Below are 25456 nucleotides of genomic sequence, written 5' to 3'. Positions count from 1 at the left end.
GGTGGTCAGGCCATCTCGGGATAGTGACCATAACTCACTTTGTATGAGATTTACCTGGGGGAATTAGACCAAGACAATGAATGCCCCTATGATGATTGCTAAAGAAGATATCCCGACAAATTGTAATCGAAAACTAAAATGGAGTAGGGTCAGCTGCGAGGAAGGGAAATTAAATAGCATTAAAGAGCTGGTACATGCAGAGACTAGACTGCTAACATCTAGTAGCCCAACACCGCCTAATTCCCAAGATTTTAAACCAATGGATTCTAATAAGATGTTAATAGATAAAATTGGAGCTTTTTTTATTATAGAGCGGAGCAAGGGTCAGAGAAATACTAAACTTTCGAGTGGCACCCCTTGGTATACTGCTGAATGTAGGGCAAAGAGGAAGGCGATAACCGCTTCCATAAAAAGAAAGGACCCTCTAGCAGTAAGAATAGCTAGAAAGGATTACAGTAGGACTATTAAAGTAGCTTGGAGGGATTGGGAGGAGGATCATTGGCAGCAACTTAAATCTGCCGCCAATGCAAAAGATTCAACCCTGTTTTGGAATTTGGTTCACAAGCTGGAAAGAAGAGGGGTGGAGGCAATGCCAAATCATATAACAGAACAACAGTGGCACGCCCATTTTTTCAAATTGTACTGTGGGACAACAGACCTAGAGCAATCCACAGGGGTTTATAATTATCACAATATGGAGAAACAAGCGCAGCTAGAACCCTTTGTCCCCCGGGAAGTGCAGGATGCTTTTATTAATATAATACCAGGCAAGGCGGCAGGTCCGGATGGGCTGCCGGGAGATTACCTTCTGCATGACCCTAAATTATTGTCCGACCTCATTGCATGTATAATGAACTTAGTCATGGCTGGACATCCAGGCCCCGAAACCTGGAAAGAGGCAGAGGTTGTGACCATATATATAAAAAAAGGCGACAGAGGACCCTGCCAACTACAGACCTATAAGTCTAATTGATACAATCCAGAAGGTAATGCAATGTGAACTTGTTCCTCAGCATCCTGGTTCCTGGAGAAGTCTTGATCAGACCCAAATATACCAGGGCCTCCTTGCGATGTTGAAATAATGTGGATCAGAATGTTGTCATGTTCCATATGGTTTGTTATGGATTCTCTACACTTCTGAAGCTACAAAAGTGTGGTCTGGAATGGAGCGTCTGCTCAGAACTAAATTTGTCTGCCTGTTGCCGGTTAGATTTTCTCACACTTGTTCATTACGTGAGCTTTGGCCCATTGGTTCCGACAAGGTACAAACTTATTTCAGACACACACTCCAAAGCTAAATGAATAAAACCGCTTCTGGGTAGGTAATTCACTAACACCTACCTTTTGCTTCAGCTGGATGAATTTTGGATTGTGAAATGCCTGCCTGCCAAATGTGATTTGTGATCTATTTGCTGTTGTCTTCGTGACACTGTTACCCTATCCTTTTAAAGTATGTCTATGGGTTGCGGTTGCCTTTTAGGTTTAACTGCTAAATCTATTGAGGGATTATCTCACTTGACCCAAGTAATATAAAACAATGCATACTTACCACAAACTTCTTTCTTCAGTATGTGCTCATTAAATAGTTTGGTCTTGTTGTTCTTGAAATGTCCTGCAATCTTGGTAGTATTTGTTTTTGTGCCTTTAAGGTTACATAGAGCTAACACATCTGGGTTTAAAATTCAACTGATGTTTTACAACTAAGTTTGAAAGCCTAGTGATGGCAGGATGCTTCCATCTTTCAACCGTACGATGAAGCATCATTGCTAGCTGGGGATCATACAGAATCACTGGAGAGAAAAACATGGCGTGTGATGAGCATGGTGCCCATCTTTATTAAAGAACAGTACAAGGCAATATGAACGATCACTTGAACAACCTCTAGTGATTGTGTCTTCCGAAACTTAATTGGTTGAATAAAAGTGGTACGGATGACCACTCTGTGCCTCATGATTGAAAGATTAGGCGTGTAATGGAAAATTCTTTGACTGGATCACCCTGGCTAGTCCATTTAACAGTGGGGCAGAGAAATGATGGTGACTTTAGACTATTGTAGTGATTCTTGCAGCCTCAAGTTGCTTAGATTCTTTTGAAGATTATTTCACAGTAAAACAACCTAATGGTGGAATTTACGACAAGTCTTGCTTGATTTGGCTTCCCATAGCGCATATTTTGCACAGAAATGCCATACACTACTCTGACTTTTTGCAAACTGCAGAAAGCTTCTTGGTTTGATCTGTTACTGTTTTCATGCAAATTGAACCTGAATGTGAAACTTGTCCTGAAGTTCTTATGGTGCATAAACATGTTTGTTCTTCTGCTTTAAATAGCTGTACTTGGGTAGGAAGCTGGCCAATTCAGGAGCTGCCATGAAGTTCACAGGGACGTCTGAAAGCCAGCGGTTGTCCTTTTTGTTGGAAAATGCCCTAGCTGCTGAAGACAGAGTTTGGAAGGTGCCAGCTTTTCAGAACTTCATGCTAAAGGTATTTTCAGTTTCTCTTCTTTGACAGTAAATAGTCATATCAGTTTAATCACTAACTACATTTTGCAGTCTGGCTATATCAAATCAAGTCTATCCATAGGAGTGTATGTCTTTAGTGTTCGTCTTAAAAAAAAAAAATGAATCATTGAAGTCTAAACGAAACTGAAAACCAGAAGTATCAGTGCAGTTGAGGTTGAACAAAATTTGGAAAGTACCAAACAAACCTAGTCACAGTAATATGATAGGATTGTTGTTTTAAGACTATCTTGCTTCATGTAGGTAATTTCCCATTTAATCTTTTACCCTCTCCATTTTCTTTAGCAATCTATACATGTTGATGAACAAGATTGTGCTCTCCTACTTCCTTCTCGCGTGCTTTAAGCAACCAGTGTGAACTGGACCCAAGGATTGGGTTAGATTGAAACATTTCCCACATTTTTTTTCAAACGAATTAGAAGTGCCTTCAATTAGTCCGATAATAAGGATGTCTGTTCCATACATTGTGGGGATACCAGAGTGGTGGCTTTCTCAATGGTTATTCTGTGATGGTCGGTTCTAGGCACCACATCTATCCTAAAAGTATTTCTTCTCCCTCGGAGTCTAAGGTAACTCTTTAAATTACGAATCTTTAGGCTGTTATAGTGGGTTGTGGCTCTGATATACATTACTCCCCTCTGAGTTATCCCAAGGACTATACAGACATTCGGATTTTCACTAGGGTTTAACCTCCCATCTTTAACTTCTCCGCAATTGTAGGTTGATCTCAACTGTAGGATCTCGAATGGTGAACTGTATTTATCTGTGGAAGTATAAGGAAAGTTTGCTCTCAGTCCTCATTACTTTTACACTATTATCTACTTAACCCCCTAGTCCCTACTGTGTCGACAATTGGCTTGGAGTTCTGAGGTTCCAGACCTCCATAACAGCATTGAAATTATAATAGTTGGCTGCTTTTGTAGGCATCAGTTTGTAGTAAGGTAACTTTTCAAGAGGTTCTAGATCTGTCGGACCCTGGGAATCAAGGGTCTACTGAACCTTTACCTGTAGGAGCCTGTTCCCGACAGTTTATTTGGTTTTGGGTACAAACATTCTTATGCTTTCTTAAACCATTGTTATCACTGATTGGCTTAATCAGTTAAGATGTGCTGAAGTGACAACTCAGTATAGAATTTAAGTTGTCATTAAATCTACAATAATTTCAAACTGCTACCATAATTATCAGCATCTTGAAATGAATGTCTCAAACAATGTAGACTGGCTTGATGTAGCCACCACAGGGGTAGAGTAATACTAATAGTCGCTAAATGAAGGATGCAAAACTAACATTGATGGCAAGTAATTCCCATATTCAAAAGTGGATTCCTTTTCTTAAACACTTTGATCCTCCTTGACAAAAAGGTACGGTAAACGTCTATAATGCTGATCCAAAATAATCTGGATCTAATCACCAAGGAGCAGATTAAATGTACAATAGCTGGGTTTAAGTTAAGTAGGGCCACTGGCAATTATCCAAGCAATTGTTTAAAAAAAAAAAAAAAAAAACCATTGACTTGCTGGTCGATCGATGGATGGATGGTTGAAGCATGATTTATTCTGTAGTCGTGATTGGGGTGAGGGGCATGATAAAGCCACTACTTAAAGTAGATGGTAGAATCACAGCATGTTCTAAGTCTCTTGGATGGGTTAGCAAGAATATTTTCCAAAATATTTCTCAAAAGGCTTGAAGACTGGGTTTTAGAATAAAAGCTCTTGCCTGTTTAACAAGGGGGTTTCCAGGTAGGCCATTCCACTGTTTTCCTGTTTGATCTTTCTATTGCTACACAATTATAGCCCAATGATTGCCCACTTTGTTTCATGGACTTCCGTACCGCCTTTGATATGGTGGACCGAGGAAGCCTCTGGGACAAACTGTGCATTTGGAATATTCCGAGGGCTTGTCTCTGATTCAAGCATTGCACATCTCAGATTGGACCCTGGTGGAAATGGATTGGTCGGGCAGACAAACAAAAATAAATAAACAATGGTTTACCCCAATGCTATGTTGGTACAGATCATTTTCGGTCTTTATGTGGCTGCCATTTTAGACTATACTTTGTGGTGTCTCCAGACACATTGACCGCATTCTGTGCATCAAATCACCTGAGGATTAATTTAGATAAGTTTTGGAGCCTGCTTATGAGTTTAGCAGTCTGTGGACTGTCAAACCCACAGCGCTGGTGGTGTGGTGGCTACTGCGCACCAGTGGTCTGACCGCCTTATTAAGAGTCTGGCGGTCGGACTTTTGCAACCACCAGGGACCCGCGATCCCTGGTGGTGGAGCGGCAGTCTGGGGCCGCCATATGCTTTGTGGTGCCAATGCATCACCACCAAGCATATTAAGATTTTCCCCACCACTAGCGCTCTCATGGCGCTGCTCACGCCATGAAAATGCTGGCAGTGAGGAAACTAAGGAGACCCTACAGGGCCCCCTGTTGTCTCTGGGCCTGGGGATACATGCAGGGGCTCTCCCATTGTGGTGCGCGGAAACTCTTACTCCTGCAGCGAGTGGGAGCAGTGCGTCGGCATGGCGGCCCACACCACCAAACTCTTAATCTGGCAATGAAGTCTTTGGGAGGGAAAGTATTCAGCTTCAAATGGTACATTGATAACCTGAAAGTAGAAGAAGTTATGTTTATATAAATATTTATGGTTGCACTTATAGCAATTTAAAGTGGAATCAAGAACTGAAGGAACTAAGAGCAGGCGCTTTCCTACAGGTGGGTTCATTGGGGAAGTTTAACAGTATGTATTGGGATTTGTCATATATGCCACTCTTGAAAGCTTTTTTTGCACAAAATCCTCCCATTAGCACTTTACAGGTCTGAAATAATTGGCATAGATAAAAGGGATATTTTAGACCCGTTGGAAAATGTTTATACATTTTATTTTTTTTTTCAAACCTTTTAAAAGGGTCCATGATTCAAGGTATTGCATCTGAAATAAAACTGATTTCTTGGGGTATGTATGGTGGTTTGTCATATACGCCACTATTAAAACTGTAATTTTTTTTTGCATAAAATTCTACCCCTCACACAATCTTACTCGGGTGGATAACCCTGTAAGATATCGCAGTTATGTTGTATTGAGGCTCAACTTGGTGAGCCAAAACGGGCCTGGGTTTTGAGGAGATATGCGCAAAAGATTAAAGATCATATTTTATCAGTGGCTTTTGTCGGTTGACATCCCTTTCAACTGATAAGAAATTACTTCATCCCAAAAGATAAGATGTATTTAGCTCCAACTCACAATCCAAATGACTTGTTCTTTGTTGGACAATCCGAACATGTATCCATATTCGCCCTCCTTTAAAAAAAATATATATATATTTTTTTAAATGTATATAATATCTCGGACCCATCACCTCGTCAGGGTAAACATTCAAAATGTCTTAATCCATACATGATGACCCCTGTCAACACACACACACCTTGGCGGAAAACAATATGGAAAATAAAGAACACAACTTTAAAAGAAAATGCACTATTAATGTATTGATTGTCCTCTTTTAACTAGGTGTCAGTAATGTCTAGAACCTTTATACTGAAAGTATGGTTCACTGTCATCTTTCTGTTATTGATAGCCAGTATTCATGTTTTTTTAGATGCAACAGTGGGTCTGGTGCACTTTTTATGATCTGTTAGAAAAAATGAACATTCATAAATTGCTTTTTAAAGTGGACAATATCTTTGCATTTGATTGCGTTTAATTATATCTCGTTTATATGGACCAATGTCTAAAACATATATTTTTGTTTAAACACCTCATCTGTGTGAACTGTAATTTGCTTCTTATTGGATATGAAATTTCAATTAGGTTTTGGTAGTGACTTGTCTTCTAAAAATACGTGTAGTAAAAAGTAGTTGGGCTGTGGTTTGATTGCTCCTCCCAATAAATACCACTTGCTCCACAAATAACAACAGTCTTTAAATGCAAATGGGATTTTATGTAACCAGTCTAACTACTCCTTTTTTTTTTTTTTTTTCTAGGGCACAGATATCTCCACGTTGTGTTATGAAGAGACAATACTTTGGATTGGAGAATTATGCTTGCTGTTCCAATTTAGTCCAGAAACCTTTGGATTGGCAGTCAACATCTTGAACAGAGTATTGGCGTCTGTAAAGGTACTTACTCATTGGCGCACGGTGTATAAACATGAATAAATAAGTCTGTAGAACAATTATTGGTATTTTAGCAAAGTTGTTATAAAGCAAGAATATTGAACTGTTGCGTTGAAGCCGGTGAATTCTCTGAAAACATCTGGTATCATGGTGTGCAACTTTTGGTAAAGGTTTAAATGCGCGAGTTTCAGTTTTCCATCTTAAAACTTGGAAGCGGCGAATTGAAACTAAATTTGGCCCAATAAGGTTTCAATAATATAGTACGAATGGCTTTACTGAATTATCAAAATCACTTTAGTAGAGGCAGGTGTACTGGAAAATGTGATGCTGTAGTGCCCAGCATAATTACGAGTTTGCCTTACTGGCTACATAATCTGTCATAACTTGAACATTTTAGCAACCACGGTTTTTTATTTCTTTTGGATCGAGTGACTAAATGTCATCGAGTTGCATACGGTTCTAGGCAAATACTTGCAGACGTTCCAGGTCGCCTCTAGCTGTTGATTGCAAAAATCTGCCATTTAGCCAAAGCAACTATGTTGGCCAGATGGGGTACACACCCCTATTTTATGTCCTGGGGGAGGGCTGTTTTGTATTAAGTGTAGGGAGAATTCTGTCTGTCAAGATTTTTTTTTTTCTCCAACTCCCACTATTGTAGAAGCTGCAGTTATTTAAACAGTGTACTTGGACAACATGTGGTATCTTTGTATGGTCCCAAGTCTTGAATCCTAAAGTGTCTCCGAGTGCGCCACATCCATACTAAATATAAAACATGCTACGCTGTTAAGCATTACTAGTTTTAGTGGCAGGATGTCCTACAAAATTCATCTTTACTTTCTATATTATGGAGGCCATTGTGCAACATAATTTGGGCCACCACTGTCGCATAATTGCAGTGGCTGTGAGTATAGGTACATGGCGAATAGCAAAGCTTGACATCCAATTTTCATTCCCTGAGAGTTTTGAAGTGTTCAGTATCTTTTAGAGGTGGTTCTCGTATTGTGAAGTGTCTTTGGCAGATTGTTAAACGGACACGCTTTGTGATAACTATCCCAGTAATTCACCATGACTGTTGTAATGGCTGGTAAGGTTCTGTGGCTGACTGTAAAGGGATGCCGAGGGGTCTAGTAGTACCAGGCCTATCTCATAGGTCCATACACTTGAGTACTTGTAACTCCGGTAAGGTGGCAGTCTCTAATGCTGCTTTTGGGTCTAACTCCAGATTGGCTGCAGCGCAGGAGATTGTTCTTTGAGATGGGTGGGGGCTTTGAGGGCCTCACCTCTCTTAAGAGAGGTATTTCATCGTAGCAGACTATAGGGGGGATACAACAAATGGAATTTCCTGGGAAGTACAAACCCTATAAGGGCCCATGTCTAGTAACTTGGAGATGCTATCCTCCTAGAACAGTGGTTCTGTATCTCTGGCCCAGAGACCCCTATTGGTTAGTGTCCACTGGGAAAAGGAAATAACATTAGCAGATTATTTGATTGTATGTATGTTTATCAACATTTTTAAACTGCTCTGTAAATAAGAATGAATCTGAAACTGGAGGCCAAAGATCAAGGTGCCATCAATATTGCATTGTTCGAGCAGTACAAACCGCAAACGATATTGAGCATTACTCACTTGTGCCTCAATTGAAGCACTTGTGTGCACTCAGAGGGCGTGCATTAGAGGCCGTATAGACAACTGACTTGCTAAGAGTCTAACATATCTGTTCGTCTTGTCAAATATATAACAAAACTGTGAAAAGCTCCAACATTCCCATTAAAATTGGATATTTCCATTTTTATGTATACGCGTTTCTGGTTTTGTTCTGAGGTGCAAAGTGTATAGTTTGTTTAGGGACGAGGTCCCCGGTTTCCAGTACTGATTCAGTAGGTGGTTCACAGCCGTCCAAAGGTTAAGAACCGCAGTCCTAGAGCAACACATTTCATCAGATTGACGACGTTGGTGATTCAACATTAGGTTGTCCCAGTCAATCTGGAGCCACTTCTTGGAATTCAGTGTTTAAATCTTACACAAGCTGTTTTATGACACGTAAAATAACTTATTTTTTTAAATGGCACTTAAGTTTGCAGACCTTGCCATTTCTGCTATTTAATGTGTTAAATAACAGGTGTTGCAGTTTTCCATTTTAATGTTTCTCGATTTAGTTCCCGTTCAATGATAAAAAGTTGACTTGACGACATTCAAACTTGTCACCTACAGATAACTGCTTAGCTCGCTGAGCAGTCTTGATATGCTGGACACCTTTGTGATATCGATGACATTTATTTGAAAGGGAAACGGCAGTTCCCTTTGTTATATATAAACTAAATGTCGTTTAGCCTCTGCTGTTCCCAAGCCCTAATCATGCCTCCTGCTGCTGGAGCTGTGGTGTCTGAACCAAAAGGCACTGCTTTTTATTTCCAAAATACTTATTCCTTTGCAACCAGACAAACCACTGCTTTGGAATGGTCCCTGCAGGTGGCTACTAATAAAGCGGCACATCCTGATGAGGGCTACTGGAATTATGCAAACCGCAGTGTTTTCTGCTTAATTATAAATGTGCTGCAATCGGTCATCTACTGCACCGTTCGAAGGTTGTAACAAACCATTTATTTCTTAGTCAACCTGATCAAAAGTTACTAAAATTGCAGCTTTGTGTTGCTGCACGGCAGAAGGTCCTACCCAAAGGTTAACTGGTCGCCTTACATTTGTATTTTGGCGGTGAACTGGTGCCAATGAGACCACACCGTTTTGTCCAGACAGTGTTCACGTGTAAATTTACTAATTGAGCGGATACCCTCCCAAAATATGCTGCATTATTCAGCATAATGTAATCCTCCTTTGCAGCAGAAATCCAGTTAGCCTGATGATAATGGCCTCTCCTAATAAGGAAATTACAATATGGCACGTATGTGTGTCAGCTAAAACCAATAACCCCGCTGCAGTCATGCTGGATCTTCCCTGTCATTTCTGGAAATATTGAAAATATATCCTTTAACCCTGCATCAAAGTTGTGTTTTTCATAACCATGATTACATTTAATTACTTTCTTAAAGGGTACTGACTCCTCCTCAATGTATGATCGGGCCGGCTTTAGCACTGGTGACACCCATTGCGACAATGTTTTTTGGCGCCCCGCAATGACTACCTCCGCCACGGATTCCCTCCCTACCACCCTTTAACAGTCTCCATAACCTCTCTCTCGGATGCATTTAATTAATTTTATAGCATCACTCATAAAAGTGAAGGATGTAAGAGCACTTTACATAACGCACACATTACACAGAGACAATCAATCATAGATGTGTTTAGTAAATGTTACAAAAGACAGAGGACAACAAGGCGTGGATTCACATTTCATCCTTGCAGGTAGGCAGTATAGTTGAAGAGTACTTGGTCTGGAGAAGCACATACTCTGAATTTAAAACGATGGATTGGGGCTCTCTTTAATAACCAGAACTGATTTGTACCCAAATGAACCCATTAGAATAATGAAAGTCTGGGGGAAAAATCCATACACTCTAATCTATATCTTGAAGTTTGCACACAGTTCTTTGACAGTTAATAGCTCCCTGTAAACTGCAACTAACAAAAGGAAGTCTCTGGCAAAAGCAGTAACCCACTGACCTGTTTACATTATATTCACTATGTGATCTGCATTAGTAACATTAAAGTTATTGTAGTCGTTTGGTTTCAGTATTTGGTTGGACTGTAATCGCTATTAGTTTTGTGGCCTTTAACATGTGTTTGTAATTGTAAAGGCCTTCCCCTTTCACCTGAAGGAAAACATGCAAGATTCTAGTTTCTCTACCAGCATGTGCTTGCAGTAGAACCAGTATTTCTGCACAATTTGGCTCTCTGGAAACCAACCACGTCTTCTGTTGTGATTCAGTTTCAAGTGTCCTCAGTGGATGCTTCTGAACTTTATTTTACTAGCCGTTTGAGTGGCTGACTTGTCTCCTTTCTCTGCGCACATTTAAAGAACTACTTTTTCTCTGTTTTGCAACACCCATAAGAATGCACGTTTTCTAACTCTCCCTAATTTGCTACCAGGGGCGACCCATGCCGGTAAGAGCGGGGTGGAGGTATTCGACTTACGATGACGAGCGAAACTTAAACAATAAAATAAAGTGGTTTTCGTTGTATTTGTTTCCGCACTTGTATGTCTAATTCGCCACGCTCTGGCCTGCACGGGCTGCACCAGTATGCTACTTTCCCATTGGAGTCCTCATATACATAGGTTGATAAAGAGAAGCTGGAAGGGGGAACTTAATTTTAATCCCACTTCCCCCGGTATAAAGGTCGCCCTGTTACCTCTTCTAGTCTGACAATGCATTCCTGGTATTGATGATTAAAATGAAGTGTGTTGTCCTTGGGGGTTTGTTTCTTTGCCTTATCTGTCCTCCCTAACTAACCTGTATAGGTATTTACTGTATTTTGTTTTCCCTTCCTGTAGGCCCAGTCAAAATACCTTCGCTGCATAGCTGTCACTTGTGTGGTCCTCGCTGCCAAGACCAGTGAGGAGGATGAGGTAAGACTGTTACAACAGTAAATCAGTTGCACTGTTTTTTGTGAATAAGCTTCTGTATGCAGCTTGTTCCTGCAGGTTCACCTTTTCGCTAAACTATTTTGTAACTTGGCTCTGACTGTTCCTTTTCCTTTAAGTTTTATAGAATGCTATATTTGGAGCTCTAGCAGACAAGGCACATGTACGCCTTATGGCTGGGTTGGGTCTTAAGGCTTTGTTTGATTGTTAGAAAATGTATTCTGTTGCACGCAGTCCTAAGTATGGCCTGTTTCTTCGGCTTACATGGTTCTTAATTGCCTAAATATTTCTGGGTTTTCTTTCACTTTTACAGAAAACCAGATCTTTTGGGTTTTTAGAGGTTTACTGTATGAAAATGTCTGAGAAATCTAAGCCTGGGAGATAAAGGACCCTTAGAAGTGACGAAAAGAAATACAATTGTATACTTCTGTCCAGGCTGGTTTGTGAATTTTTCTTTTTTGCAGCAGCAGGTTGGTTCGCGTGGCCAGTATTGGCTATCCGTGCTCCTATAATTTATCAAATTGGTATTTAATCTGAAAACTTTGTAGGAATTTGTACAATTCTGTACATATGAACCCTATTTCTTTTGGTGAGAAGTAATTGGTAAGTTCTAAACAATTAGCCATCACTGTTAGCTTTACTGTAGGAGGAAGTGGACTAACCACAGGAAGCCTGATTAGCAACAGACCAACCAAGCGATATATATATATATATGCTGAAAGTCTAAAGTTAGTAAACAATTGTTACGGTCACCCCATCTACTGTTGGAACTGGGAGTGGTTTTGTTGGGACTTGGCAGAAATTAATGCACGTTTCCTCCGCTGGCTGTGTTTCTCAGCCTCTACTGTAATTTTAACCTCCCCTTACGGCTGATGACTTCAATTAAAAGAACTCCATATATTTGTCTACTGCGAATGGTTGCATGATCGTTGCTAATTAATACTGCTAATTATAGCTGTTTGACAGCTAAGCAGGACTTGGCCCTAAACACATTGCACACCCTCTTTTATTTATAGATCACCTAGTGCTTCATTTTCACTTTGATACAGGTGACTGCTCGAGGGCTTTCACCTTTTGAGAAACCCAACAATTGGCGCAGTTTTTCAGGTTTTAATGTGTGGGTCTTTTGATAATTTTCATTTCTAAAATGGCAAATACTCAACAAGTTAATGTTCTTTAACCTGTTGGGCTATTCCAGATTTTACTGTTTGCCATCTCTTAGTAGCTTGTGATACCAAGTGCATCGTGGCCACAATAGAATGTGGTAGTATCTGTCTGTTTTTTCGGCGTATTAATATCTTATGGAAGCAGTCCAATTTGTACACATGTCCTAGCTCCTGTACAATATGTATGGTGATGACTGATCGTTGCTGCAGTACTGTTTTTTTTTGGGCTGCGTGTTTGTTGCCAAAATAAACATACCATACCAATTGAAACGTAAAACGCCTCTATCCCAAAAGGAGTCTTCGCTCTTCTCTGTAAACCTAAATAGTTGATACTTCCAGCTTGACCTACTCACTTCTGAACCGGTCATGGTTGAGCTATTTGGAAGCCTAGTTTGGGCTGGGGGCAAACGTTTGTGGAAGTTTAAGAGACTTTTGTTATGAAGTGAATGTAATGTGTGTCCTTACCTTTACACTCCAGCCAACCGATTTCTTGGTCGTAGAGTTGTAACTGAAGATGAAGTTATTTAAAAAAAAAAAAAAAAAAAAAAAAGTAATAACTTAACTCGGTCAGACTGCAGTTGACAGTGGTGAATTTCGTCTTTATGGCTTAATAAAAGGAAGGCAGTTGTAAATTTTGTCTCTTTATTGATTTGTCTTTACAGGTAATACCATCACTTAAGAAGCTTGCAGTGGAGAGCGGTTGCAAATGTTCTCCAGCGGAGATTCTACGAATGGAAAGAATTCTACTAGATAAACTTCACTGGGACCTTTACACCGCAACACCAGTGGACTTCCTAAACATTGTACGTATTGGCTAACTTCTAGACCGCTCTTTACACAGCTATGAGACATTTCATCACCAAAACAAGAATTTCTAACACAACTGCACACGCTTACACAAGCTACAGATTAAAACCTCTGCAAATCTTAGATGTAAAAGTGAAAATGCTGTAATTTTGTAGGTCTTTATATTCAGAGGGACTGATAAACCTCAATTTGACGAGACTTGACAATTTTTAAGGACAACTAAATAGACTTAAAAAAATCTTATACTCTACTATTCTGATCTTTTTTTTTTTTAATACACACGCTGCAAAAATAAGTTGCTCTTATTCGCTCTAGTAGGTAACACTGTACATAGAAAGCAGTCGACTGTCTTGCTTATTACTATAGTGCGTAGGAAGTGAGTCTGCATTTAGACCGTAGAGATCTGGCACTTGAATTCCTCTTGCTTTTCTTTGTGGGTTTTTATTGTATCGAAGGCAAAAATACATGTGGGAGATCGGGTCCTGGTGGTTATGATGACTGTAGAAAAAAATAATTAAGGGTGCTCCTTGTTTGACAATACTCTTCATTGTAAACTGTCCCGATGGTCTGCCAGCAGAGAATACTAAAGCAGAAATATTTGCTTCAGTATGCTTCTTTGCATACTTTTGGTTACATAAATTACGATCAGCCATTTTAGCAAGTCAGTTTAAAATAACTCAATAAAAATTAATTTGTTTCAGAAAATACACATCTTTTACATTCATTATTGGCTCCAACAGTTCAGTAGTTGGTAAGTACCGCACAGCACTCACTGAGCACACATGGTTATAAGGAAGTATTGTTTCAGGCTTCAGATGTGGGTTGACATTAATTTGCACTTTTGGTCGGCAACACAGTTAAAGTATGAAGCTCACAGTTGATCTTGAATATGCATTGAATATATATTTCTTTCCTTCAGTTCCATGCCATGGTGATGTACAGGCCCCATGTACTAACTGGACCCGCTCAAATGAATCCTTCTCGCCACGTTGCATTTCTGACGAGGCAGCTACAGCATTGTATGGCGCGCCACCAAGTATTGCAGTTTAAAGGCTCGACGTTGGCCTTGGTGATCATCACCTTGGAGTTGGAGAGGCTGACTCCAGATTGGTTTCCAGTTATTACTGATCTACTGAAAAAAGCACAGGTAAGAATGTTACTTGATAAGACAATAACATGCATTTAAACCAAATGAAAGGTCAAGGCAGAAGTTGTTTTACTTGTTGTGTTCAAGTGGTGCTAAGTCAGAAGTGAAAAATTAGAAGGGGAAAAAAGTTAAAATAAAATGAAATACGACCAGGCTGCCACTTTTAATGCATTTGTGTACCCTCACAAGGCAAAGAATAAATTAACTCCTTAATTGCATACTTGTGTATTTGCTTCTGCTTCAAACAAATGTAAACTGGGGGAGTATTTTGGTCCTTTGCAGCAGTCTTATGAAGATTGAAATTTTCCAAGAATGTTCAGTGAGACAATCTTGTTGCCCAATTATTTTTTTAATATATAATATAGTTAAAAGTACGTGTGCACCTTGTTCTAACGCCTTGGTATGTACAGTAGAATAGGTCTATATGCTCTGTGTAAAAATGTGAACATACATATCGTGATGCAATTGAGCTGGACTATAAATGCACCAGGATTTTTTTGGGGGGTGTGTATTAGTGAGTTGTATAAATTGTGGGCTCCACTCCGTCATCTGCATTTAGAATTTTTTTTAATCTTTTTTTTTTTTTTTTTTACAACTGTGCGGTATTTCTAAATGGATGCCATACTCAAACCCTGTCGCACTCCACAACGATGTAATATTACGCATGAGTAAAAGGCCACTCGAGGAGTGTTGAGCTGCTGTACTTTTAAATTTAGCCCAATACCCAAATCTTATGGGGGTGTATAGGGGAATGGTTTTCTCCACTAAGGAACTTTGTCTAGGAGACAAAATAGCAAGGAATGTGCCATAGCACAAAAGCAATGGCATTTCAGCAGGTCTAACTGTACAGCACCTAAAGCTATGCTGGCAGAAATGCCTGCACCCAAGCATAAAAGGCAATTCTTACGTTTCGCTAAAGGGTGCATGAAAACCTTCGTTGGGCATATATTTCAGGTTTACCCGTGGAAATATTTTTTTCTGAATTGTAAAGTCATAAAATCCAGCACCCATGGAAGAGAAACTCCTACTGAAGCAGTTTTAAAACTTTGCGTGTGAGGGAACTGAACTGAAAGACCGGAATCGTAAAGGCTTTGCAGTCTATCGCACAGGTGTTTGGCTAGATCGAAAAAGGTTGGTTGTGTGGGAGTTCGTGTGCACAGGCTGTGTGATTTGCAACTTTTTTGAAATTTTTTTTTATGTATGCCTTTCATGCAAGATTTCCCTATAAAACATATATATTTTTTTTTATATGGACGGCTTGGTTTTATTTACATCTATTGAAACCACAAACCATTGTTTATTCTTTGCTGAAATAACCTGTTTTGTTTATCAGTTTAGAAACTATGGCTATCCAAATCTCACTTGATCATAATTCATTTCATTTTCATGTCCTGCTTTATGCATTAAAATGCCATAAAGGTTGGTTTCCTTATTTTTTTTGTTATAAGGAACTGAAGCAATGAGGCAACCTAGAGATCTGAAGTAATTTCTTAATACTGTCTTGCGGCATGAGAAGCAGTCGCTTTATCGTTGTGTCCAAAAGAAATGATCTACGGGAGAAGCAGTTGGCAGGTTTTTTGGGGGGTAATTTTTCTGACCTAGTCTATAAGCTCAGGCACCGTCCCTTTTAAGTGGGTTGTATTTCAGGACTAGTTAAGTACATCAGAAGATCCAATGGTTACTGCAGTTTGCATTCTTCATCTGATTTTAAGAGTTGTGTATTTTGTGAAGCAATCACGAAGAGTTAAAAGCAGATTCTGCCTCTTAAGGATTTAAACTTGTGACTTATAAATCTGTTCTTATTAGGCACGTTCAACTGACTGTGCCGTGGAGACTACTCCTCCTGCATGAGCACTGTCTTGGGTTTAGGAATATGATCTGAAAATGATGCTGGCTCGCAGTCAGCCTGTCTTCTTTCAGAGTAGTGTGGCTGACAGTCTTAAACTTGAGCCCATTGTTTTACAGTGCTTAATATAAATGAAGATGTGTGTATTATAGTTCTGCTGAAAGAATAGCCTATATGCAGAATCTATTGGGCTGCTGCAAATAATTGCACACGCTATATTTAGTTTCAAGTTCACAATACTTGATTGGTGCTTTTTACTTGTAAAAAGTTTTTTTTGCGGTTTATCGTTTTTCTAAGGGTTCCATTTGGGTGACGAGAGAAAAAGCAATTTTCATTATGCCCTTGACTTTTTGTGGCAGTCTACATTTGTCTTAAGGTGGATGCCTACCTATTCGCTGCCAGGGGCGTTACAATTCACGCTGTTTGCTTAAACTAGTATCTTTGTGACGCTGTTAATAATAAGAATATCTTTTTGGTTGGGCTGGGGGGTGGCTTTTTAGTCGCTGGTTACTGAAAGCAAACATTTTGTGGTGGGCAGGTAAAAATATGATTACAACTCAAGACCTATGCAAACCCAGCCGGAACCAAGTGAAGGATTATTTAGCCCGTTGCCTTTAGAGCCATTTCTGCATTGGTGTTGCCCTTGCCAGTGTCTACCATGCGCAGATTTGCCAAACGTATATTTTAAAAGTCTTGCATTTAAAGTTTGTCTTGCTGAGGTTTGTGAGCCGTGTTGTGGGTAGCTGGACACTTGCAGCACTTAGCAGGAATAGTTCCAGAGGTGCAGTTCACTGGATCTTCAGGCTTCTACTTTCGTATGACAAACGTTCTTCAGTGCGGCAAATCTTTTAAAGTTATGGGTGGTGCCCCCTCCTTAGTTATTGGTCCTCATAGTAATTAATGATTGCTTCCCTATGGACAAACGCATACTCCCCAAAGGTGTATAAATGGGGTAAAAAAAAAAGCATCTACCACTCTTTATATTTTTGTTCAGATGTAAATATATTTTCCTTGTAAAGAAACTCCTTCAGTTTATTGTAATGCTAATTTCCACAGCACTTGTAGGTGCTCTTTGGAGAATCCTCCAGATTAATTTAAGAGAAGGACACTAGATCAAAACCTAGTTTGTCCCGTTCCCTTTGTGTTGTCCAGTGTTATCTTTGCAAATCATTGGTGAAACTCTATGATGCAGTGTGTGGTAGCAGAGAGCCTGTATTTTAAACCAGGAAAACAGCAGTATTGTTAGAAGTATGCGTTTTCTTCTTCAAGACAAAGCTTCAAAACTACTTTTGTTCCCTTGAATAAAGTTTTTGGGTAACCCTGGGGAGGCTTTAGTTACGGACTAGACTTGGGTTTCCCCCAAAGGTCAATGCATATGATGTTAACCCCATTGGGGCACATACTGCTGGGTTAAAAGACTTACTCCTTTTTAGGTCTTGCATGTCTGTATGTAAAAGACCTATTGTAAACTTACAGTGGGCTTCGAGCCTGCCAGTTGGTTGGTTTTATCACTCAATTGCTTACTTATTCGATGGCTTACCTTAATATATTCATAAACTCTTTACTGTCCTGATTGGCTGACATGTACCCTTCCAGTTTTTACACTAGGTCCGATGTTGGCCAATACCTTTTTGATTTTCCTAAAATTGTATGTATATAACATACTTGCATAAAGGGGCTTTCAGCCACCTCTCTTCGCCTATTGGGCTGTTTTGTCAGTCACATTTTCCTTCCATCCACTCCAGCATACAGCGTTAGGCAGTTGGTCAAGGGAAGTTAGCCATTGGCTGAAGTTGACTGATCACATTTAGACCTTTCACAAGGAGAATATTCGCACACATGGTAGTTCGCTTCAGTGCAAGTGTTTTCGTTTTTACTTTATTACTTTAGTGTTGGCTTTGTTTGTAGAGCCTGAAGTGGTGATGGAGCACTTTCTGCCTGAGTGCACATTCCAGCTTTCAGTTCCTATCTCCTGCCTTTCTGTTGTAAATTATTTAGAAGTGGCCTTTCGTTGTCTTTGACTGCTGCTTTGTCACACCATGCCATTTTATAGAACAATGGTCCTTAGGAGGCAAATATAAAAAAAAAAAAAAATACAATATAGACCTGGATGGGTACTATAACATTTACGATGTCCAGCCGGACAAGAAATTTTAATGTGCAAATGAGAACACAATACTTTGATACTGAAAGAGAGAAATACAATGGGACGCAATCCTGCATCCGATATAAGAGTCAAAAAGGAGGAAAGAAACATTAAACATACAAAAATAACAGGCAAAGTTTGGAGCGTTGGAAGCTTGAACTTATCATACCATGAAACAAGCTAACCATTCATAGTGACCACATTGAGCATACATACTGTCTCTACATATCCCATATCACTAGAAATAAGTCAAAATTAGCAAGGTTGATCATTCAAATATCAATGTGGAATATTTTGTAAGTGGATTATTGCTCCAAATATCAGCTGTTTTTCTCCTGAGAGAAGCAGTGCATGCTTTCCAAACCGGTATTGCATAGGGCAGCAGCAAAACCAGCTTTCCTCACACAGAACAAGTTCACCAAAGGCCGCAGAAGTGCACGCTTCAGTGATGCACCTGTGCTCAGCACATGTATCAATAGTGAAAGCTTGCATGACCCACCGAAGCCATGCAGGCTGCATGAGTTTTAATTACACCCAACATCATCCCTCAAGCACACGCAGAACTTGGCACATCAAGATCACACAACGTAACAGGCACGCATCTCTTTATAACGAAATGAAATTAAGTACTTCGAAGAGCGCAGTAGGCTCTGGTTTCCTGTAAGGTATAAGGGTTGCTTGCATACAAGAGCCACGCTACTTCCTTTAGCAAAGTCTTGCTAATTGAACAAAGTGTTCCCCTATGTAGAAAATGGCATTATTTAGCATGCGATGTTCATGTTCTTAACATGCCACTTCTTTTAAGATTCCAATGATGAATCTCAAATTAGATTTCAACTTGTGTCCCTCTTGACAGCAGTCCGTTTCATATAATTAACAGTGGAACTTCACCAGAAATCTCAACGTGGAAATGAATTTTCTAATAACACAGAGAATCAGTGGCGAACAATGCAATAAAAAAAAATGCATTATTACCTTTCGCTTCATACCCAGCGATGCCTCACAAACTCTCACGAAAAAAACACAACTCTCCTTGCAGTCGTTAAGTCTTCCCCTGTGCCGCCGGCTAAAATGTTATGACTTAGTTGGCAGGCCTGAGTTGAAATCCACGTGCGGTAGAATAGAAAGTGCCAGCACTCATTTGATATAAGCGTTACAGCGGTCTCAAACCCAACCCCCATCCTGTGCCGTGAGTAAAGGGTGTATCCGAGGAGGGGAACCTGCCTCTTATTTTAATCCTGAGCTGCGCCGCTCTGCGCCCGAGGTAGAATTAACATTGATACCAATGGGTCCTGCTGCAGTTCAGTGGGTAACTGCAAGGGGCGCCTCTACCCGCCACAATAGACAATGGGCGATTGACCATTATGTGCGCAGAGCGCTTGTGCATGTATCTGGGGAGAAACACTGGAGCAGTCATTTTCCGGAAGCTCACACAGAGCAGAAAATTAAGAACATGTTCGTGCATGAGGAAATTGTTGTCTCTTGCACTAGCATGATTGTGTGTGGGTGTGTGTGTGGGTGTGTGTGTGGGTGTGTGTGTGTGGTGTGTGTGTGGTGGTGAGGGGCGTGGCCCCAACACTCCTGGCAAGCAGTCTGTGGTTCAGTCATTACCATTTTTCTTCCACCCACTCCAACATGCAGGGGTAGTATCAGACTACTTCAACCATTGGCTAACTTCACTATTAGTTGTGCTACGACATGCTGCCCTTTCACAAGGAGCACATCAACACACAAAGTAGTTCCCTTCAGTATCGGGGAGTGCAGCGGCAAGTTTTGCTTTTTTGAGACCACAACATTTTTGCTTGGGGTCAGCTTGACGAGGCCCAGCAGCTTCCTGGACAGTAATGTTTTGCAAAAACAAGAATTGCTCAAAGCGTAGCGGGCAACACCAGCCCTTTTGGCTTGGTCAATGCATGTGTTTTTTTTTTTTTTTTTTTTTTTTTTTTTTGGGTTAGGGGTGGCTTCTTTCTTTTTAGCCACTCCCTCTCAGGGGTATGTGTTCTAATTCTTTCACTCGTGTGCTTGTCCCCCTGCCAAATACCCGTCCTATGCTCTGTTGCTTTCTTGCATGCTTTTTCACCCTGCCACCCCCGTCACTCTGTGCTCTCAATTATATTCCCCCTCCCCCCTTGTTGTTTTTGGTTTTTTTTTGTGTGCTGGTTTCTCCGGGCTAATTTACAATCCAGGGTCTCCTCTTTTGATTTCATACTAAAGTGTGTATTTATATTCTCTCCACAATTTTGGATCAGTACATTTAAAAAATAAAGCTGCATCTGTTCTGTGGGTTTGGTGATGCATTTACATACTTGCAGAATGATGCAACGTTGCCTTACCGTGGCTTGTTTTTTGCTTTGGCAAACCTATGGGGTTTGTTAGTGCCTGTTTTGTATAAGGCACGCCATTTCTCAAAAGACTCAAAATATGTCCCTAGTTGTCCTTCTCTCGAGGAAATTGTCTTGAGGCACCTTGCTCAAATTGTCTAACTGCATTTTGAATCTTTGGGTCTGAGTGCTTTAGATAACCGATTGTTTTGAAGTCTCCGATACTTTTAAGATTTATCCACGATTAAAATGCAAACGTTTCTGGCCTGTTTTATGTGGCAGAATCGATGTCTGTCTGAGATCTAGGGGCTGGAGAGAAAGGGTGAGGCCTGCAAAAGGGATTAATTTAAATGTATAGTTCATCATATATTAAGATTTGTTGTAACACTGCTATGAATTTCAGTTTATGTAACATTATAATCCACTTTCTACAGATGGCAACATTTGTCTGAAACCTGCTTTTTATCTTGTACCAAAATGAATGTATGAACTACAACTGCCTTTGCATTTATCAGATACTTCTTTTTTTGTTATGCCCTTATTAATGTTTTTTTTAATTTGTTTCTAACTTAAGGTAGATAGCACCCTGTTTATTCACTGCAAAGAGCTGGTTGACCAACTCCTCCGTCCTCCTTCAACGAATGCAGTGTATATTTTTGATCCTGCCAGCAAGTACATACGTGCACGTTGCAAAGGTGGTCTACCATGCACATATTCCCAAGTGAACTACCACAGGCCTATTACTGGGTCTAGGGAAGTGTCAAGTGACCCAGTCACCGCAACACTCTACTCTGCCACAGAACGAATGCATGATGATGGCATGGAGATTGACGAATTCTATGATGGGTTTCATCATTTGTACAAGGAAGATGCCATCTTCGAAAGCGGAAGAATTGACGATTCTGGCACTTGCTGCAGGTTGAGGGAGGAGATTGGCAACTCCCCTTGTCCTCCATTACAAGCTCCTTAAATACAGTAGAAGCCTCATTTAACGAAAAGGAGGTGGTCAACTCAAGTTATTCTTTCGTTCTGTAAAACCTCTTGTGTGTTCGAACAAAACCAAAAAAGAATTGCTTCCAAACAGTGTTTCATGCTGATACAATGTTTGCTTTTAATTTTCTTTGTTTTATTCAAATATTTTCTTAAAGGAAACTGAATGTCTTGCACTCAGGGATCACTTTTTGACAGAACTGGGCAGCTATTATGTTTGTGCTCCAACAGACCTACTACTACAAAAAATACAGAGGTTGAAGAGGAAACTAAATGTATCTTTTTAGGCATGACCAGCCTGTGACTTTGTTGCTAGAAAGATTTTGTCCATCATGAGCTATTGGGTGAATTTTAGGTTTGGACCAAACTAAGTGATCAGTAAAACGTGCCATACCAAAAGCCTACACAATGGTGTAAGATTTTTAAATTTTTTCTTATTTTTCCTTAAATGTGCAATTTACATTGGTTTACACTTTAATGTTATTTAATATTAAATGTATTTTATTATCTTTGTAATCTGTTTTTAGTTATTTGCCTTAACTAACATCCACATCTTATTGTGCAGTACCAATCTTGCTTTTTGTATTTTGACGGTTACTTTGCTTGCTCTTCTCGGCACGCCTGGCTGGCAGAAGGCCATAGCCACGCCTGTTGCCAATATTCTGTTTATTTTGTACATCTTTTATAACCAATGTTATATTGTGTAAGTGCAGGTGAATGAGCCTTTGAGATTGGAATGAATTTCATATTTTAAGCACTGTGGTAAAATTAAGCTTCGTTGTGCGAGTCGGGTGTTTTAGACTCCACACCATGGTGCTAAAATTTCATTAAAAAACTTAGTGTAACTGATATATAATGTTTGCAAGCAATTAACCGTTATTAAAATAGGTTATAGTCCACCACAAGCTGTGAATTTTGTGGGTCCGGTGTGTGCACTCTTATTTCTAATGAACTGCACCAGAAAGGTATTTTTCTAGGTACTACACCGGTGGCCAAACCATGTAGTTTTTTGTTCACTTGTGATCCGGCTTCGATCACAAGGGGACCAATTCAACGAGTGAATATAATGTTTTTGTTGCAGTGTATAAGTTACACTAGAGTGGATGTCATTGGGTTGAATTGCATTGCCTTTACCTGATTATTGATATGTTGAACATTCTTCCAGTAGTCCATCTTGCTGTGTGCAAGAGCAGGAAGCTTTTATTTGTTGCTTTTGTATTTCAGAAACGTTTGTTTTTATTTTTGTGAAAAATAAGCACTTTTACTTTAATCAACTGTGACTCGACTGCGTACTCTAGAAAATTGTTTTATTTGTTACAAGAAATGTAAGCATTATGTCAAACGCTGAACTTTGTGTTTGGATTTAATGTATATTAAATCTTTAATGTTGAAGTTGTCTGGTTTCATCAAGGCTGTATTGTGCTGCGCTTATGGAATGAAATTGGGTGATGAGATTGTAGCTTGAGTGATCTAGCTACCAACCACTTCAAATGGTTCCAAAACCTCAAATTTCTTCACCTGCCACGTGTCATTTTGTTAGTTTCTTGTGGATCTGTCTGCACAGTTTACATCTTCTGCATAAAAAGTCAAACGCAGAACAGATAAATATTTCTTATGAATGGGTTTTCTGCATAGTGGCTTTACATTTCTCCAGTCATAGGTGTCCGGGTAAAGTCAGAGGGTAGTGTCTCATGCCATGTGAAGAGTAGTTGGGTTTATACAGGACTTGTCCCTACATTTCCAGTATCTGCCCCATGCTTTTGTGCACTTTAAATGTATGCCTGGAAAACCTAGGTTTAAGTCGTGCTGAGTTTTTGAGAAATACTAAAACACTTTGATCATTAAAACCCCAATTACCACCATCCTTTTCCCTGACCTTGTTGAGTTTATGCAGTATATACATTTTGCATCTACTGTGTAATATACGGGTAAGCCAGGAACTTGAGATTGCATATCCCATCATACACTTTCCATACCCGTTGCCCTTCTTTCACATACTGTGCCAGCCACTCATGCGTGCTATCTGCAGTTTCTCTCATAAGATTGCAGGCTCTGGCTTGCAACCAGATAGGCAATGGAAGAGTTTTGGAAGATTATACCAGTGCTAGACAAGTGTCCAGTCAAAAGCTTTCGAGATCAAGGACTGGGGCCTAACCTCTTCAAAAAGTACATATGTGACCACCTTTTTGTGGTTTTAGGCCCAGAATCAATATAAACATACTTGTATACATGTTCATCTAGAAAAATGAATTGCATTGTCGTCCTAGTTGTGCCATCTGGGCAGAATTTAGACAATTTCCTTTGTCAAACCAGTATTGTCTGAGGATATATATATATATGATGCCGAAATGCATTCGCCTGTAAGAAGAGCAATTGATGGCATAAAGTGATCTCCCTGCCAACCCCCACTGTGGCATCTGCTCTTTTTCCAAAGGAGTTTCTTGTGATATATATATATATATATATATATATAGAGAGAGAATTGGCATAATGCTTTTTCTTTTGAGTTTGGCACAGACCGTTCTCGCTGGCTTCTGCCGTTTAGCTGGAAGACTAACCTTGGGTCTGGGCAAGAGTAGAGAGTCTTACTAAAGAGATTGGGTGAAATGCGTACACATGGCAGCAAATGGTTGTTAAAGGGACACTTCAAATTTCATCCAGACATGAAAGACCTTTCAGTTTATGTGAGATAACAGTCCCAGGCATACAATATAAGGAAATGGCACACTAGATTAAGGCAAACATACAACTAATTCAATATGAAAAAATACATTTTTAATATGATAGGAACATATAATAAAAATCAATACATTGATCCAAATTGATAAAATAACATTGTACTAATACATATGTTGTCACAGTAAAAATTATTATAAGAACAGATGGTTTCATGTCGACGCGTTTCGACATACACACTATGCCTTCATCAGGACTTTAACCATCATATTTCTTTTTTTTTTTAAAATAGTAAAGTTGTTTTTAGACTGGTATAAGGGTTGAGGGACAAATTTCAAAATTCCAAAAATAGTTTGTTGAACATCATTATTTTCGAGTGGGTTCTAATAATACTGGAAAACGGAACAGCGATATCTTCAAGTTTAAATTTTTTTTTTCCCCTTCGGAGTTTTCTCGGCTTACCTAAAATGTAAATCGTTTTGCCGTGATGGTTCCAATTCAAACTAAACGTATCGGGAACAGTTGAATTACTTATTCGCTCATTCTCAAGGGGCGTGTGCACGATGTATCGATAGTGGCACGTTAGTACGATGATTCAAAGCGGGTGAATACTGTTTTTATTGTTCCACGGATTCCAGCCCATACATACGGAATATATTCGTGTGGAAAACGGAAGTGGTAGAAGGTGTATGCAGACACGGTCGCATTTTTGTGCATTTGCCGATGTACCGTATGTATGGGCTGGAATCCGTGGAACAATAAAAACAGTATTCACCCGCTTTGAATCATCGTACTAACGTGCCACTATCGATACATCGTGCACACGCCCCTTGAGAATGAGGGAATAAGTAATTCAACTGTTCCCGATACGTTTAGTTTGAATTGGAACCATCATGGCAAAACTATTTACATTTTAGGTAAGCCGAGAAAACTCCGAAGGGGAAAAAAAAAATTTAAACTTGAAGATATCGCTGTTCCGTTTTCCCGTATTATTAGAACACACTCGAAAATAATGATGTTCCAAAAATAGTTTGTTGAATTTTGAAATTTGTCCCTCAACCCTTATACCAGTCTAAAAACAACTTTACTATTTAAAAAAAAAAAGAAATATGATGGTTAAAGTCCTGATGAAGGCATCTGTTCTTCTTATAATAATTTTTACTGTGACAACATATGTATT

The 25456-nt window shown here is 39.6% G+C and overlaps 1 protein-coding gene across 1 annotated transcript in view; it reads left to right on the top strand.

Moving 5' to 3' along the window:
- Positions 1-22985, top strand: part of CCNI2 (cyclin I family member 2) — a 37838-nt gene extending 14853 nt beyond the window's left edge. Inside the window, exons 2-7 of the mRNA XM_078653094.1 lie at positions 2331-2483; positions 6508-6642; positions 11088-11162; positions 13006-13146; positions 14070-14297; positions 21185-22985. Coding sequence (XP_078509220.1) covers positions 2370-2483; positions 6508-6642; positions 11088-11162; positions 13006-13146; positions 14070-14297; positions 21185-21580 — 1089 coding nt within the window. The 5' untranslated portion in view covers positions 2331-2369 and the 3' untranslated portion in view covers positions 21581-22985. The remainder of the gene's footprint in view (positions 1-2330; positions 2484-6507; positions 6643-11087; positions 11163-13005; positions 13147-14069; positions 14298-21184) is intronic.
- Positions 22986-25456: the final 2471 nt, after the last annotated feature.

Source organism: Lissotriton helveticus, chromosome 7, assembly GCF_964261635.1.
Source record: "Lissotriton helveticus chromosome 7, aLisHel1.1, whole genome shotgun sequence".
In the NCBI taxonomy this organism is placed as follows: Eukaryota; Metazoa; Chordata; class Amphibia; order Caudata; family Salamandridae; genus Lissotriton; species Lissotriton helveticus.
This window is presented reverse-complemented; position numbering and strand designations above follow the sequence as displayed.